We start from the raw sequence: 18429 nt of genomic DNA, 5'->3' as shown, positions 1-18429 counted from the left end.
CTTCAAAGCTCAACGTGCAGGCCCTACATGCACCCCAAGTTAGTAACTAACTCACAATTCTCATCATCAAGCAATTCTAATATAAATACCTTAGCTTTAACTCTAATATCAAAATAGATACTGCCTATCACCATAATTTACTGCACACAGATTGTACAATATGCTGGAAACAATTTCACTGCATTTGAGCTTCATTTTGAATAAATCTCAAAACATCTTTATTCTCGTCCAAAAGTGGATCCATGTAACCATAGAAACTCAGTCAAGTGCACCCTTTCACTACATTTTTAAATAAACTTTTTGCTGTTGTTCAGCACAAGAATTTAATTGAGAATACAGGATAGTTTACGCAGCAGCATCGTCACGGCGTGATAAGTTTGTTAGAATATTCATTATTTGGCTGATGAGTGTTTGGAATGGGATGATAAGCGAGGTTGGTAGATTCATAGATCGCAGCATGACAATGATTGACATTATGATGTGCTCATTGTCACTGTTAAATTTTTCAAAAGATATTCCCGAATTGCACAAATCAGTTGATCGATCAATATTCTGGTCATAAACCAGAATGTCTCTAATTTCAGCCCAAATTCTTCCAGATTTTGGATCGATTGAAAACTTCTTGTGCTATTCGGGCTGGTTAATAGCAGAGCCCAAAGTCAACTCGAATTTTGTATGGAGATCGAGTCGACTTGGAACTCAACAATAGATTAACCTAAATTAACTGATTGTGAATTTCCAGCTCTTATTACCGTCCGACTATAACTTATAATTTTTTCAATTTTCGGAGCTATCGGAGCTGTTACGTTGGTGATTGGAGTCAAGCAGGTAGTTTTTAGTAATTTTAATCCTGAACTTGAGGTCGAGCTTAATTTTAGGAAATGGTTTAGTCGTTCTTTTCAGTTGAACAGGCTACGATTAGTCGATGGATTCACATTCCATGACAAGTTCCACTAATCCAAATGTCGACTAATCTTAGCTACCTGATCCATTCGGGATTACCAGAGTTCGAAATCGACTCGAATTTTTGTGTGGAGTCAACAGCCTCAAATCGACTTTCAACCAAATTCCGAAGCATCAAGTCGACTTTTCAATTTCAAAAACCCGAGTCGACTTCAAGCTCTGAATTTTACCTCACATTTCCATCCAATACTCAAGTTCTACCCCATCCTCCTTCAATATTCATAAACATTTCTTATAACTTTTTTTTTTTTCAGGAAGAACCCGATAAAATATTTATGATGATTTTGGTGATGGCAATTGGAACTTTCTTACCATACATTGAGTTTATGATAACAGGAGTTAAAGTCTATATATTATTGCTTGCATTCTTAATAATGTGTCTTCATATATCTCTTTGGTGTGTTGTTAGCATATACATTATAATCACAAATAAAGTTGAAACTCAGCGTGTTATGTACACGCGTGGAGCACGCTTTTGAAATTTAGTTACGAGAATTTAATTTTTGAGAACTTAGTGTGGTGGGTGGATAGGACAATTATAGGAACTTCTTCATAAGGTTTGTAAGGCTGGTTCTATTACTGGCTATTGTTGGTCATTTGTTTATTGGAATATTGAGATTTTTAAAACTTTTTCCATGAGTTTCATATGACTTTAAATTTAACTTGAGCTTGCTAAACAATTGACTCAAGCCTTAATGCTTGAATGAGTCGTCAATATGCATAAATAAGCGATCATGGGTTCGAAACTCGGCAGGTAGAAGCATATCTTTTGTTGAATCTTAGGCACTGGAAATGCGGCTCTCAGTCTCTATTTGCAGGTAAAGACAATAAGCTATCACTGATTCCTCTAAAAACTGTAGAAATACTGCAGTGGTCTGGCGCACCTTAATTCGTTAAACAATCATTAAAACACTAAAGGTTTTTTTAATCGGCATTAACCTTATAGTCAATTGGTAGGCGGAAGCCGGCGATAGAACCGGCGACATCTGAGGGAGGCTATGGATCACAGTTGATCTGTACAGCCAGCGAAGTAAGTAAGTAAGTATTTATTAACCTTATAGTCCACGAACCATCAAAATGTCCGTCCAAAAATTCAAATTGACCCAGTAACACAAATTTTTTTGCACGTGCAACTTCTCATTCTTGTTTACTTTTCATTTCATTATCAATCAGTTGTGTTCCACGTAATTTTTTCATGCTTAATATTAACTCGATAATGACTCATTTATTTACTTTATTTGATTCCGGTCTTTCCTATCTTATCAATGCTTTTTTATTGGAAGTTTATGGGGTGGATAAAGTTGAGGGTGTATTTAGAGGAATGGAATAACTTTTTAGTAATTGAACCAGAGCAGAACATGTTTGATAAGGCGGCGAAACGTCATTGAATCGAATTTAATGCGAAAGTATGCTCTAATTGCACCATGAAGGCTGAATTTGATTGAAAAATGCAGTTCATCCAATTGTGCTGCTCAAGAGAAAGTGACAAGAGGAATTCACCTTGGTTTTTGGTTCTATTTCGACAAAATTCATCGATTTGGTTGCCCTAATAGGCAACGAGGATAATTTGATTTTACAGAATGACCACTACGGAACCTAAAATCAGTATCTTTGCCTGTTAAAGATATCTGTGTTTTAAAACCTCCAAAATTTGGCATTTGACCAGAGTTTAAAACAACCTATGATTTTCTACGAAAAACCCTACAAATTATCAAGAATTTGAACGGTTTTTGCCTGTCACAGTTGTCTTTTTTGATCTTTGGCGCCTATAAATGTCTGCTTACAACCCTGACTAATGCTCTTGCTCTATTTATTTTGATACTTAATTCATTTCCAAAACTAACATTTTTCCATTCAATTTCAATTTCCAAAATCTAATGAAGCTTCAAGCTTCAATATCAATTTATGATGACGCATAAAAGTGACACTTTTTTCAGATTCCTTAACTAGAAATTTTATTTCTTTATCAATTCAAATCAAAGTCAAATTAATCCCTTGGAAATGATAGCAAAGCGATAAAAAAAATCATATCAAATCAACTTGACTTCAACATGCACAAAAAGTGATAATAAATGTCGATAATAGTTGTGAATTTGATTTTAAATGTGAACGGACTGACTGAATTTTTTAGGCAGTAATTGGAAGTGACATGAGGAATTTAGCATGCATTGTTTTAATTTTAGGTTTGATTTTATTTATAAATTGCCTGAATTCCACATAAAATATTAATTCCATTAAAACAGCCACAATCACTCATCAAGGAATAAATGCCGAAGAAGGCATAGAGGAAGGAGAATTTGAATGGAATTGGGAAGCAGGTGTACCCGCATTATCAACATCCAAAATACAACGATGATGATGAAGTTGAGTTCTTTCCAAGAATTATTGGTGGAACGCCTGCATTTCATGGAGAGTTTTTAGCTAAAATTTCCCTTCAGACACGTCGCGGACATCATTTTTGTGTGGATCACTGTTAGGTAAGGTGGAAAGGGGTTGACACTTTGAATGGAATCAGGAATCAGGGGTGTTATCAATGTTTTATTGTGTGGACTAGAGGTTGGACACTCGGCAACTTGTGCCGAGAAGCATAGTGTGTCTAACGCCGAGGCATCTAGTGCGCTCAGTGTGCCGGGGCATGTAGTGTGCACCTAGTGCGCTGAGACACCCAGTATGCCTTGTGTGCCGAGACACCTAGTATGCCTACTGTGCCAAAACACCTGGAATGCCTTGTGTGCCGAGACACCCAGTGTATCTGATGTACCAAAACACCTAGTGTGCCGAGACACGTAGTATGAGTTGTGTGCCGAGACACCTAGTGTCGCACGAAGGTGTGCGCCGAAACACCTAGGTATGCCACTACTGGTTACATTGTGCCAATCCATTAAATTGTCTCTAAAAGCCCTAAAATTAGACGTCATTTACAAACGACCCCAAAATCATATTCCTAACTTCCAACATTAATCCCGAGTGTCAACGCCCTAGTTAGATGCCTGAACATTTTCGTTATCATTTTTATCGCGTAATAATTATTTTTGTAGATCTTCGTCATGTTTTGACAGCTGCACATTGTATTACGGAACTTGATGGACGAGTTATTCATCCAAATGATGTAAAAAGTTTTGCAAATTATTAAAAAAAATTTAAATTAATTTAACATTAAAATTTGCAACTACTTTTTACAGATGCGATTGATGGGCGATGATATATCCATAGATTCCCGTGGTGCACGTACTCGACAAATCAGATTTGCTACACATATTTTTGCATATCCAAATTATCATGCTATAACACTTGAGAATGATATTGCCGTTGTGAGAGTTTCTGTTGGATTTTATGAAACGCCTACATTTCGGCCGATGCCACGTTCTAGATTAACTCCAAATCCAAGTGAAGTTTGTCAGTTGGCTGGATGGTAAGGAACAACAGTTGCATAAGAATTTTTAATTAATTTGAATTATTTTAGGGGTGTCATACATGAGGACAGAACAAGACCACATCCAGTATTGTTGCGAGTTGAACTTGATGTCATCAGTATGGACTTTTGTAACGGAACTAGCTCATATAATGGACTGATTCCGGATAATACTATTTGTGCTGGTAGTATGGATGGCTCTCGGGATGCGTGCTTTGGAGGTGAGGTTTTGATAAGGAGAAAATTGGAAAAATCAGGGAAAATTTTGGAAAATTCGGGAAAAATTTTGAAAAGTTGTAAAAAATTTGGAAAATTCTAAGAAAAGTTTTAAAAATTTTAAAAAATCAGGAATAATCTGGAAAAGTTTGAAAAATCAAGATTAATTGGAAAAAATTAGAGAAATTAGGAAAATTCTGGAAAATTTCGGAAAATTTGTAAAAGTTCTGATAATTTTTAAACAATTCTAAAAAAGTCTGGAAAGGTTTTAGAAAATTTAAAAAAAAATTCAATAATTTGTGAAAAATCTGGAAAATTCAGAAATTTTGGGAAAAGGCTGGAAAAATCGGTAAAAACTGGAAAAGATTTCGAAAATTTGCAAAAACCTTAAAAATTCAGAAAAGTCTGGAAAAATTCATGAAATTCAAAAAAGTCTGAAAAAGTTTTGAAAACTTCGGAAAAATCCGGAAAAGTCTGGAAAAGCTTTAAAAATTTGAAAAAACTTCAAAAATATAGGAAAGGTTTTATAAAATTTGGAAAAATTTAGAACATTTATAAAAAATCTTAAAAATTCGAAAAATCAGTAAAAATGCGCTTTATGCCCTTCTTTGCCAGGGACTTTTCAACTTGTGCTTCCCAATTTATACACCTACAAAAATTCTGTTTACTCTACACATCTTCTCATCTTTTATTCATAAATCCATAAAATTTATTTATATTTACATTCTATTTTTAGACTCCGGAGGTGGATTGATATGCAGCAACCAAATTGCTGGAGGTAAAATTCCAAATATTAATCAAAATAAAAATTCTTCTAAAACTCATTTTCCTTTTTCAGTTGTATCATTTGGATTCGGATGCGGTAGAAGAAACTTTCCAGGTATCTATGCAGACGTTTCACGCTACAATGGCTGGATTAATGAATGCATTGATTCTAATTTGCCTCATGAGGATATACCAAGACCACCAATAAGACCAAAGTTAGAAAAATATTATTTAGCACAAAATTTATTATAAAACAAAAATTTACTTCCAGTTCCGTTGGGAAATTTCATCCACCCACTAAGTATCTGTTGGTAATGATTGCAGCTGCAATGTGGATTATTTTCAATAAAGTTTGAAAGCTGAAGGATATTGATGAGTGTAATAATATGATATTTTAGTTGGAGATGCTCTTTCTTCTGTGATATTTGTAGATTAAGAAAATGAGTTTAATAAATTGATGTAGTAACATTAAAGCCTTGTGGATTCATTAATTAAGATGTTGGTTAATTTATAAAATTGGGGAAATTTTGGTTTCTGTTCAGTAGCTAATTCTTGGAAATAGACTGTTTATAATAACAGTGCAGCACTTGGAATTGGCTATTAGCAAAAGGCAGTCAGCGACAGAACCCGTTTTAAACGTTAATTGAGTTGGGCCATGGATCACAGATGATCTGTATAGACCGTAAAGTGAGTAAAAAAGCTCATTAACTATTCTGGTAGTTATGCTTTATCCAAATAGTACACGTCGGTTAATCGATTCAAATTCCAGCATCAGACTGACGTGACTCTAGTCGAATTTCAATCGAATACAGTAACAGTTCAGAGTTACATTGTCCTGTATTCGGATTTTTGATTGATTACTGAGTTATTCTGGCTATACTTATATACCTGAAAGAGACACGAAGAAGAAGAATCATTTTCAAATTATATCCTTAAGTCGTCGTAATTATGGCAAGGATCGACATTTAATCAATTACGACTACATGCATGGGCCAGGCAGCGTTATATGCCTTGTGACTTTTGCTTTCCTTTGATTAATTATTTAGTTTACTTCGCTGGCTGTTCAGATCAATCCTGATTAATTACCTCCTTTAATTTACATCTTAAGCTGGCTCTATCACTGGAAACCGCTTGCTAGTTACCGATGTCAAGTACATTACTATTTTTATCGACAGCATCATTGATTACAGGATTTTATTGTGCCACTTTTGCATTATTTAACCATCATAAAGACATGGCAAAGCCTCTGAAAGCACAGGCGGTAGAAAAGGTAAAAAAGATTCGGAATAAATAAGATTTGAGGTCGAATTTCACCGATTCTAGCCACAGGTCAGACTTGCACTGACCTAGAACCAGATTTTCGCTACTTCTTCACCGTTAGCCTTCAAAGAAAGTTGCCAGAACAGTTGTCAAACTGCAAAACTATGAGATCTACAATACCCAGCGTAAACGAATAGAAAAACTGACCGTTAATTTTGTACGGTTTTGCAAGAATTTGTTAGGTTTTTAGCACCAAAAATTTGAATAAAAATTTAACGGTAAAAACACGAATTTTTTACTGTTAATTGCAATTGATATTTACTGAATTAACCATGTACAATAGTATAATTTCTGCAAATTATCAACTAATTAACGGTAAAATTTAAAACTTATGTTTTAAACTCAAGAAAAAGTTAAATTTTTGTAATAATTTTTAACGGTTTTCTAAATTTCAAACATAAGTGCTAAAACGAATTCTTGAATGCTAAAACGAATTCTCGATCCGTTTACGCTGGTACAATATATGTTCCTCTCAAGTATATTTTTTCAACGCCAGCAATTCCAAAAAACAAACTAGTAATGAAGCGGATCACGCTTCATGGGAATATTCACACCATACGTAGATCAAAAAACTGTACAGAAAAGTAAGAATTAAAAACACAACTTGAACAAAATAATTATTTATGAGATAAATGTGATAAAAAATGATTATTTACACGTTAACTAAAATTATTTAAATGAATGAACTGGTTCCAAACTATTAAAGTTCGAGCTTCGCTCGAACCAATTCTCTTCTCACGGCAACATATTTTCATAGATATGCAGTTTCTGGTACTTGGGAAAATTTTCACGCCTTCACTCGCTTCGCTCCGTTAAGGTCGCAAAAATTTGTGAGCTTCGCTCAACCAAGTACGAACTGCGTTCGAACTACTTGAGTTCGAGTTTCGCTCGAACCATTTCTCATCTCACGGCATTATATTTTCATAGATATGCAGTTTCTAGTGCTTGGGAAAATTTTCACGCCTTCACTAGCTTCGCTCCGTTCAGGTCGTAAAATTTGTGAGCTTCGCTCAACCAAGTTCGAGCTGCGTTCGAACTACTTGAGTTCAAGCTTCGCTCGAATCATTTCTCAACTCACGGCATCATATTTTCATAGATATGCAGCTTCTAGTGCTTGGGAAAATTTTCACGCCTTCACTCGCTTCGCTCCGTTCAGGTCGTAAAAATTTGTGAGCTTCGCTCGCCCGACTTGGGTAGATTACAGTACTTTTATAGATCACAATAAGAGCCGAGCTGAGCTTCGCTCGCCCGACTTGGGCAGATTACAGTACTTTTATAGATCACTATACAAGCCGGGCTGAGCTTCGCTCGCCCGAATTGGGTAGATTACAGTACTTTTATAGATCACAATAAGAGCCGAGCTGAGCTTCGCTCGCCTGACTTGGGCAGATTACAGTACTTTTATAGATCACTATACAAGCCGGGCTGAGCTTCGCTCGCCCGACTTGGTTAGATTACAGTACTTTCATAGTTCACTATACGAGCCGGGGTGAGCTTCGCTCGCCCGACTTGGGCAGATTACAGTATCTTTATAGATCACTATACGAGCCGGGCTGAGCTTCGCTCGCCCGACTCGGGCAGATTACAGTACTTTTGTAGATTACTATACGAGCCGGGCTGAGCTTCGCTCGCCCGACTTGGGCAGATTACAGTATCTTTATAGATCACTATACGAGCCGGGCTGAGCTTCGCTCGCCCGACTTGGGCAGATTACAGTACTTTTATAGATCACTATACGAGCCGGGCTGAGCTTCGCTCGCCCGACTTGGGCAGATTACAGTACTTTTATAGATCACTATACGAGCCGGGCTGAGCTTCGCTCGCCCGACTTGGGCAGATTACAGTACTTTTATAGATCACTATACTAGCCGGGCTGAGCTTCGCTCGCCCGACTTGGGCAGATTACAGTACTTTTATAGATCACTATACGAGCCGGGCTGAGCTTCGCTCGCCCGACTTGAGTAGATTACAGTACTTTTATAAATCACTAAGCCTTATAGTCCAGTAGGATCCGTATAATTTCCAGAAACATAAAAACAAGATTCAGTAGGATCCAGTTCACTTCTAGACCATTAAAATAAGATCCAGTAGGATCCATATAACTTTTAGACCCATAAAAATAAGATCCAGTAGGGTCAGGTTCACTTCCAGGCTATCAAAATGAGATCCAGTAGGATTCATATAACTTCCAGATCCATAAAAATAAGATCCAGTAGGATCCAGTTCACTTTCAGGCTATAAAAATTGAGATCCAGTAGGATCCATATAACTCCCAGACACATAAAAACAAGATCCAGTAGGATCCAGTTCACTTCTAGACCATTAAAATAAGATCCAGTAGGATCCATACAACTTCCAGATGCATAAAAACAAGATCCAGTAGGATCCAGTTCACTTCTAGACCATTAAAATGAGATCCAGTAGGATCCATATAACTCCCAGACACATAAAAACAAGATCCAGTAGGATCCAGTTCACTTCTAGACCATTAAAATAAGATCCAGTAGGATCCATACAACTTCCAGATGCATAAAAACAAGATCCAGTTGGATCCAGTTTACTTCTAGACCATTAAAATGAGATCCAGTAGGATCCATATAACTCCCAGACACATAAAAACAAGATCCAGTAAGTCCAGTTCACTTCTAGACCATTAAAATAAGATCCAGTAGGATCCATACAACTTCCAGATGCATAAAAACAAGATCCAGTAGGATCCAGTTCACTTCTAGACCATTAAAATGAGATCCAGTAGGATCCATATAACTCCCAGATACATAAAAACAAGATCTAGTAGGATCCAGTTCACTTCTAGACCATTAAAATGAGATCCAGTAGGATCCATACAACTTCCAGATGCATAAAAACAAGATCCAGTAGGATCCAGTTCACTTCTAGACCATTAGAACGAGATCCAGTAGGATCCATATAACTCCCAGATACATAAAAACAAGATCCAGTAGGATCCAGTTCACTTCTAGACCATTAAAATGAGATCCAGTAGGATCCATACAACTTCCAGATGCATAAAAACAAGATCCAGTACGATCCAGTTCACTTATAGACCATTAGAACGAGATCCAGTAGGATCCATATAACTCCCAGACACATAAAAACAAGATCCAGTAGGATCCATATAACTCCCAGATACATAAAAACAAGATCCAGTAGGATCCAGTTCACTTCTAGACCATTAAAATAAGATCCAGTAGGATCCAGTTCACTTCTAGACCATTAAAATAAGATCCAGTAGGATCCATACAACTTCCAGATGCATAAAAACAAGATCCAGTAGGATCCAGTTCACTTCTAGACCATTAAAATGAGATCCAGTAGGATCCATACAACTTCCAGATGCATAAAAACAAGATCCAGTAGGATCCAGTTCACTTCTAGACCATTAAAATAAGATCCAGTAGGATCCATACAACTTCCATATGCATAAAAACAAGATCCAGTAGGATCCAGTTCACTTCTAGACCATTAAAATGAGATCCAGTAGGATCCATATAACTCCCAGACACATAAAAACAAGATCCAGTTGGATCCATATAACTCCCAGACACATAAAAACAAGATCCAGTAGGATCCAGTTCACTTCTAGACCATTAAAATAAGATCCAGTAGGATCCATACAACTTCCAGATGCATAAAAACAAGATCCAGTAGGATCCAGTTCACTTCTAGACCATTAGAACTAGATCCAGTAGGATCCATACAACTTCCAGATGCATAAAAACAAGATCCAGTTGGATCCAGTTCACTTCTAGACCATTAGAACGAGATCCAGTAGGATCCATATAACTCCCAGACACATAAAAACAAGATCCAGTAGGATCCAGTTCACTTCTAGACCATTAAAATGAGATCCAGTAAGATTCAGTTCAATTTATTTTTTTGTTTGTTTACAAAAATGTATTTTGCAATAATCGACTATAATTTGGACCAAAAAAAGACAGTTTTTTACATCTTGTGCCTCAATAGAGGCATCTTATGGCTCCAAAAACAATACAGTTCTTGCCATACCCATTCCCTACCAGAAGCAAAAAACCCGAAGTCTTAGTATTGAGTTTGAAGAGAGATATCGTGCTGATTAACTAACTAACTAACTAACTAACTAACTAACTAACTAAATAACAGAAAGTGTTTTTTTGCGATTTCTCTGCACTGGAAGCACCAATCAAGATGCGGTTTTCACTGTTGGATTGGTATTTTCAGGCACAGACTTTCCACCATTGGAAATATTTGTCAATTCTGTAAATCTGATGCAGGAAATTAAAAAAACTGAAATTTCAAAATACCAAAAGCAATATATTCACCCAAATTGAAAATTTGGTGTGAATATGATAATAAACTCCAATCAAACTCTTTATTAATTTTTCTAAGAAAATTCATAAATCAGCACATAAAAATTGATCAACATGCATAAAGTTATGCTTCCTTGATTCAAAACAAACCCCGAAGATAAATGAGCTTAATTTTACTTCAACAAAATATTTATTATCAATCGCAATCGACTGATAAGAGCTAATTTGATTTGAAGATAAAATTTACGTCGTAAAAGAAGCAAAATAATATTGATTATGAAGTAAAAGTGTGAGTTAAACGTGATGTGGGCGTGTGGATCAAATGCTGCTGATATTCTATGTTGATATGGAAACAGATGTGACTGATAAGACATTGGCATATCTGTGATATTTAAATTGATAATCTTTAAACATTAATAATTAAATGTTGCGTATCATTTTATTATGGTTTTGATGGAATATTTGATTAATTTGTTGGATTTGTAGAGTTTTGGATAGGTAAGGTTATTGGATTTGCTTAAAGGTTGATTAATAATTTTGAAGTGATTTGAATGTTTGCTCAGAAATTGTATTTGGCTGTCATGTATTAAGGTGATATGAACTAAGGAATAAATGAACTTAATGAATCAAATGCAATACATTAAGACTGAGCATGTATTATTCCTTACGAGAATTGAACCCTAAATAACTCCTGCCTCCTTGTGCCTCCTTGTGGGTCATTTGTCAAAAAACACGAATTTCAAGGAAATTTAAGAAAATCCACTGAATTTGTACATTAATTTATGAAATCTACGATTCTAACAGATGATCCAGACTCACTCATAATCTATATGCTTGACCATTTGAGAAAAGCATCAAACTGTGACCGGAATTGGCAGTAATCCAATGTGAAGGTAGTTCTAAACTCTATTAGCTCTGCACCAAGTTGCTTTTGGAGCTCTTGGTCACCGTGTCTCCTGTATCATACACGCGACACAAAAATTCTGAATATTCAATCTACAAGTCTACCAAAATGACAAGAAATTCCATTAACTCAAAGTTCACTTCTCCACACTAAAAATACAACAGTCACCAACAATCTGACCATCCATAAATAAATAAACAAAACAGAATCGTATCTAATCAGACCTTGTTTTCATCCTTTTATCTTCTTATCAATTAGTCTTACCTTTAAAGTATCCGAAATAGTTTCTTATCATATCTACAATCTTAAAGATGGATCTACAATAATTAATAGATTAAGCTCAATTAATGACTATAAAAGGAACAAAAATTTCGCGAAGCTTTTTCATAGTAACGGGAGCTATAGGCAGTGAAACGTGAAAAAATATGGTGAAAATAATTCTGTTGCTGTTAGGCTTAATTGCTGCCAGCTCAGCATTGCAATTGCGTTCGGAGGAGCACATCCAGAGACGTGAAGCATTGTTGGCAAATGTTGATCATTTTGCTGAACAATTCAGTATTCAATATGACAACTATACACGATATGGAGTCAGATCAAAAGAACTTGAAAGCATGTTCAAGATGATGCAACTTCCACCAATTGTTGGACGAGCTGAAATTGAGGAATTTCCACCAGAAGCTGCAATCGTTTCATGTCTTTTCTGTCGTACAACAGTTGCTGCTATTTTACAAAGATTCCGTGCTGGTGCATCAAAGGAAAATTTAATGGACTTTGCATTTGATGCTTGCATGCAAGTTACTACTTATGGTGCTGTTGTTTGTCGTGGTCTTGTTAATTTAAATGCTGTAAGTAGCTCGTGTGGACAAAAAGACGTTATATCTAGTTGATGGTTAAAGTTGATGTCTAGTTCTAACGTATTTTTGTCCAATCGGGTATCTTGTCTAAATCTCTGAACTTCAACCTTAATTCTGACTTAAATCCTTGAAATAGGACTCATTGTTCTTCATTATTGGTGAACGTCCAACATTGACAGCCAATCAAATCTGTTCAGTCGTTCTTCAAGGCGAATGTGGTGATCCAGATCCAGTTTTTGACTTTTCTGTCAGTGTATCAACTGGACCTCCAATTACAGCACATAAATCAGGCTCAATTCCAAGAAGTTCAAATGAAATTAAGATCTTGCACTTTAGTGATCCTCATTATGATCCAGTAAGTTGATAAATTGATAGTTATAGCTAAACAATGACTAAATTTCTTGAAATCTAGGCTTACCTCGTCGGTGGATATGCAAACTGTCCAGAACCAACTTGTTGGTAAGTGCGCTACCATTTTAAGCCTAAATATATGATTAATTTTGAAAATTTCAACTCCAACAGCCGCCGCGATAGAGGTATTGCTGTTGATCCAGCAGATAGAGCTGGACGTTGGGGTGATTATCGTGATTGTGACTCTCCATGGGAAGTTGTTGAAGATGCAATTCGTAGTGCACGCAGAGATCATCCAGACGCATCTATTGTGTACATTACAGGAGATTTTGTTGATCATGGTAAGCTTGGATCCTGTTCTAGTCGTAACTATCAATATATCCCTTAATTTCCAGGTGTTTGGGAAACAACACATGCAGGAAACATCGCCATTATGGACAGATTCTATAACCTCGTAAGACAAGTCTTTGCTGGTGTCGCAGTCTATCCAGTCCTTGGAAATCACGAAGGTAATACTTTTATCAAAACAATCATAAGCTGCAACTAAATTTCTGTTTCTTTAATCATTAAAACAGCTCAACCAACAAATGTGTAAGTATTATGTGATACACTATGGGCCCAAAATGGCAAAGGTTGTCAAAAATTCAGGTTATGTGTGAATGTTGTAGTGTCTGAAGAGTAGTGTACGGGAAAAAAAAAATTTTTGTCCAAAACTGCTGTGTGCCTGACTTATGGCCAAAAAACGATTTTTGGTACCTGCCATTATAAAAATTGTTGGCGTGCTTCAATGCATGGACCAATTTTTTCCAAACTTTTTTTATTTATTAGATATATATAGAGCCTATAAAATAGCAACACATTTTCATAATTTAGGTTCCACTGTATATCCAAAAAAATTAAAAATATGTCAAAAAATGCGATTTTTTTAACATTTCATGCTCTCATGCAGCTATATTGCACTATGAGATAAAAAATGTATATGCATTTGATAGAACCTATTTATACCTAAAAATCATCCATAGATTGTAATTTAATTGGATGCACTACAAAAGCATAAAATAACTTTAAAGCTAAAATTTTTCGATTTTTTGTGATTTTTGACCTTTAACCCCATTTTTCCCTATAAAGGAAATTCGTGCTGTTTGAGATGACCAATGATTATTATAGGACTAATATTGTACTAATATTATGTGAAAAAAATTTCAATATGGGACCCCCTAGCTCATTTTTGGGGGGTCCAAGTGTATCCCCCTTCAAAAATGAGGGTTTCTCAAAACTCAATGTTACTTTTCTTAACCGGATGTTTAACAAATAATTTAAAAACACTTTTAAACTACATTTCAATAAATTTTAAGCAGTTCTAAACTGTTCTGAACAATCGAAACTACTCATGTTAGCCAGTTCATAGATTTGTAAGTTTTTGAGTTTTAGACATATTTTCACGAGGTTTTTTGGACTCAAATAGCAATACATAAATTACTTGTTAATTTTTTCATAAAGAACTAACAATGTTCTATCCAACAATATATAAAATGTCATACATAAGGTCGATTTGGCCATAAATTTTGAAAAATGGTCAAAATTTTATGTTTTTTGAAAATCTTCCTTCACATTTATGCTTATAAATGCTGTTAATCTTAAGTATATGAATTGAATTTGGTATTTTTGTAGACATTAGAGTAGTATTAAGGTTATAAAAAGGAAATCAAAGTCCAAAAATAGCTTAATGTAAAAAGGGACAAAGTCCAATTTACCATATTTTGACTGCCTCTACTCAGTGCAGAGAGCATCAAAATTTTATTTTTTGAAATATTTTCTATAGATCTATACTAAAACTTATAGAAAATAAACAAAAAAATAATTTTCCGAGATTAAATCGAACAAATTTTTCCATTGAAAAAACATAAAAATAGCAATTTTTTGAATAAATTTGTTTATTTGATTCTTACAATTAGCAACGAAAAATTACTTTTGCGAATATTTTTTATTAGTTCTAGTATAGATCTATAGAAAACATTTTAAAAAATAAAATTTGGATGCTCCTGCACTGAGTAAAGGCAGTCAAAATATGGTAAATTGGACTTTGTCCTTTCTTACATTAAGCTATTTTTGGACTTTGATTTCCTTTTTATTACCTTAATCCTACTCTAATGTCTACAAAAATACCAAATTCAATGCATATACTTAAGATTAACAGAATTTATAAGCATAAATGTGAAGGATGAATTTTAAAAAACATAAAATTTTGATCATTTTTCAAATTTTTTGACTGAATTGACCTTATGTATGACATTTTATATATTGTTGGATAGGATATTGTTAGTACTTTATGAAAAATAAAACAATTTATATATGTATTGCCATTTAAGTCCATAAAACCTCGTGAAAATATGTCTAAAACTCAAAAACTTACAAATCTATGAACTGGCTAACATGAGTAGTTTCGATTGTTCAGAACAGTTTAGAACTGCTTAAAATTTATTGAAATGTAGTTTAAAAGTGTTTTTAAATTATTTGTCAAACATCCGGTTAAGAAAAGTAACATTGAGTTTTGAGAGACCCCCATTTTTGAGGGGGGCATACCTTTGGACCCCCCAAAAATGAGCTAGGGGGGTCCCATATTGAAATTTTTTTTCACATAATATTAGTACAATATTAGTCCTATAATAATCAGTGTTCAGCTCAAACAGCACGACTCTCCTTTATAGGGAAAAATGGGGTTAAAGGTCAAAAAATCACAAAAAATCGAAAAATTTTAGCTTTAAAGTTATTTTATGCTTTTGTAGTGCATCCAATTAAATTACAATCTATGGATGATTTTTAGGTATAAATAGGTTCTATCAAATGCATATACATTTTTTATCTCATAGTGCAATATAGCTGCATGAGAGCATGAAATGTTAAAAAAATCGCATTTTTTGACATATTTTTAATTTTTTTGGATATATAGTGGAACCTAAATTATGAAAATGTGTTGCTATTTTGTAGGCTCTATATATATCTAATAAATAAAAAAGTTTGAAAAAAATTGGTCCATGCATTGAAGCACGCCAACAATTTTTATAATGGCAGGTACCAAAAATCGTTTTTTGGCCATAAGTCAGGCACACAGCAGTTTTGGACAAAAATTTTTTTTTTCCCGTACACTACTCTTCAGACACTACAACATTCACACATAACCTGAATTTCTGACAACCTTTGCCATTTTGGGCCCATAGTGTGATAATGGAATTTGTCATTCAACTGCTAATTATGCTGTAACTTACAGTTTCGCACCAACACACATCACTGATCCAGCATTGTCAGTTCATTGGCTTTATGAACACGCAGGTAACAATTTCTGGAAATTTAAGTATGAAATTTTGATAAATTTTGCCATTTTTCAGCATCTGCATGGGCATCATGGCTTCCAGCATCAGCATTGACGACTGTTAGAGCCGGAGGTTATTATACTGTATTGAACAGACCAGGTTTCAGAATTATTGCAATGAATAACAATGATTGTTACGTCTACAACTGGTAAGACTTCATTATTTGTTGATTTGGACACTAAGCATCCATAAAAAAGCTTTAAGTCCAGTCAACTTCATTCCATACAAAATCCAAGTCGACTTAAAGCTTAGTTCCATACTTAAATTCCCTTCATCATCTCCAGGTGGATTTTATACTCAAGAAACGAAGTCGCCGCTCAACTCCAATGGCTCCACAACACACTCCTCGCTGCTGAAGCTGCAAACGAATATGTCCACATTGTACATCACATTCCAAGTGGTGGTGGAAGTTGCTTACGTTGGTGGTCAAGAGAATATCGTAGAATTATTGACAGATTCCACAGAATTATTAGCGGTCAATTTATGGGACATTCACATCGTGATGAATTCAATGTCTTTTATGCTAGAAATACTGACTTTGCTGTCAATTATGCATGGAATGGTGGAGCTACAACAACATACAGCAATGTTAATCCAAATTATGTTGTGTATCATGTTGATAATCAGATTTTCGTAAGTATTGACAGAGTGGCTCAATGTGAATTGCTGTCTTGGTGCCGTCGGGGCAAGTGGGGTTTAGAAGTGACTTAGCGGTGCCCCAGCGAACACATTGTGCTGTTTAGGATTGAAATTTCAAAATTTTGACACTAAACCTCATTACAGCAAGTAAATGAAGCTGATTCCTGGTACTACAGTATCACAGAAGCCAACCTTAATCCAAACACACCACCAGTATGGAGAAAACTCTTCTCGATGAGAGCTGATTTTGGACTTCCAGATTTGTCACCAGCATCATTGAACAACTGGGTCACCAATACATTGGCAAGAAATCGTGCAACTTTGAGACGCTACTTTGAATACAAAATATCAATGGGAGATCCTCTTATGACTGCTCCATGTGACGATGAGTGCTTGAGAAATCATCTTTGTGCTATTGTTATTAATGAGTACAATGAACTTCGTAAATGTGATCAATTGAGACAACTTCCACTTGCTTAAAAAGTTTGTTGATATTATTGTCTGCTGTGCCTTTATATTAGGTACGATTTTGATGGAATAAATTGCATTTATTATAAAAGATTATGAGTTTTATGATTGACGCACATTCTCTTGTTCGCAGGTGTTTACCTTTAACTCCAAATCTCTTGATTTTTAACAGAAAGTCTTCCAAAAATTTTATCAGGCAGAAGCTTTCCTTTAAATCAGTGAGAATTAAATTAAAATTATATCAGATTTCACGACATATTGCTATCTAAGTTATTCTTTTGAAATTTTATCTCTTCCGCAAAGATCTTATCATGAAAGGAAGGATTTAAATGGAATCAATATTGCAAGTAAGGGGAAATGAATCTCATAGTTGTTGACTGCTGGGGGTATGATATGAATTTAATCAATTTTTGAAGGATTACTTTTGTGATTTTTTTTTTTTGCAAAGATTTCTGGATTCTTCTTTGAATTCAAAGGTTTTCAGTCAACGTTCTTACTGTTTTGGTGATGTATGAAAGGCACACGCCATGAAGAAGTCAGAAAAAAGTGTTTTAGGTCGGCATGGTTATGATTTTGAATCGGATTCGGTAAAATCCAACTTACTTACTTCTTTGGGTATGATGCATGAAGGCCCATTAGGGAATGCCTAAAGACAGCTCTATCCTTCGAAATCTTCTGCCTGTTCGAGATATTAAAGACTCTATCGTCCTTTTCATAACATCCAATCCAGAAATTCTTCGGTCTTCCTAGCGATCCTTTGCCAACAACAAAGTCTGAAGTAGTTACTTTAAGGACTGGGACTTCACTTGAACTTCTGTATACATGGCCTGCCCATCTCAAGTGATTCGCTCGTAGTTCT

General features: G+C 35.1%; 2 protein-coding genes across 2 annotated transcripts; both read left to right on the top strand.

Annotated features, from left to right (window-relative positions):
- Positions 1-3928: 3928 nt before the first annotated feature.
- LOC139087969 (trypsin-3-like) lies at positions 3929-5829 on the top strand. The gene is made up of 6 exons (XM_070636946.1): positions 3929-4072; positions 4146-4375; positions 4427-4596; positions 5328-5369; positions 5430-5571; positions 5628-5829. Exons 1-6 carry the CDS (start codon positions 3950-3952, stop codon positions 5710-5712), a joined length of 792 nt encoding a protein of 263 aa, XP_070493047.1. The 5' UTR covers positions 3929-3949; the 3' UTR covers positions 5713-5829.
- Positions 5830-12286: 6457 nt separating this feature from the next.
- LOC139087968 (sphingomyelin phosphodiesterase-like) lies at positions 12287-17663 on the top strand. Its single transcript, XM_070636945.1, has 10 exons — positions 12287-12732; positions 12878-13096; positions 13154-13200; positions 13264-13433; positions 13488-13601; positions 13668-13683; positions 16361-16422; positions 16479-16611; positions 16748-17096; positions 17247-17663. Exons 1-10 carry the CDS (start codon positions 12313-12315, stop codon positions 17580-17582), a joined length of 1866 nt encoding a protein of 621 aa, XP_070493046.1. The 5' UTR covers positions 12287-12312; the 3' UTR covers positions 17583-17663.
- The last annotated feature ends 766 nt before the right edge of the window (positions 17664-18429 follow it).

Source organism: Chironomus tepperi, unplaced genomic scaffold (assembly GCF_022539635.2).
Source record: "Chironomus tepperi strain 1889 unplaced genomic scaffold, CSIRO-AGI_Ctep_v1 contig_157, whole genome shotgun sequence".
Taxonomy (NCBI): domain Eukaryota; kingdom Metazoa; phylum Arthropoda; class Insecta; order Diptera; family Chironomidae; genus Chironomus; species Chironomus tepperi.
Note: the sequence above shows the minus strand (reverse complement) of the source record. Positions and strands in the feature narration are given on the sequence as shown.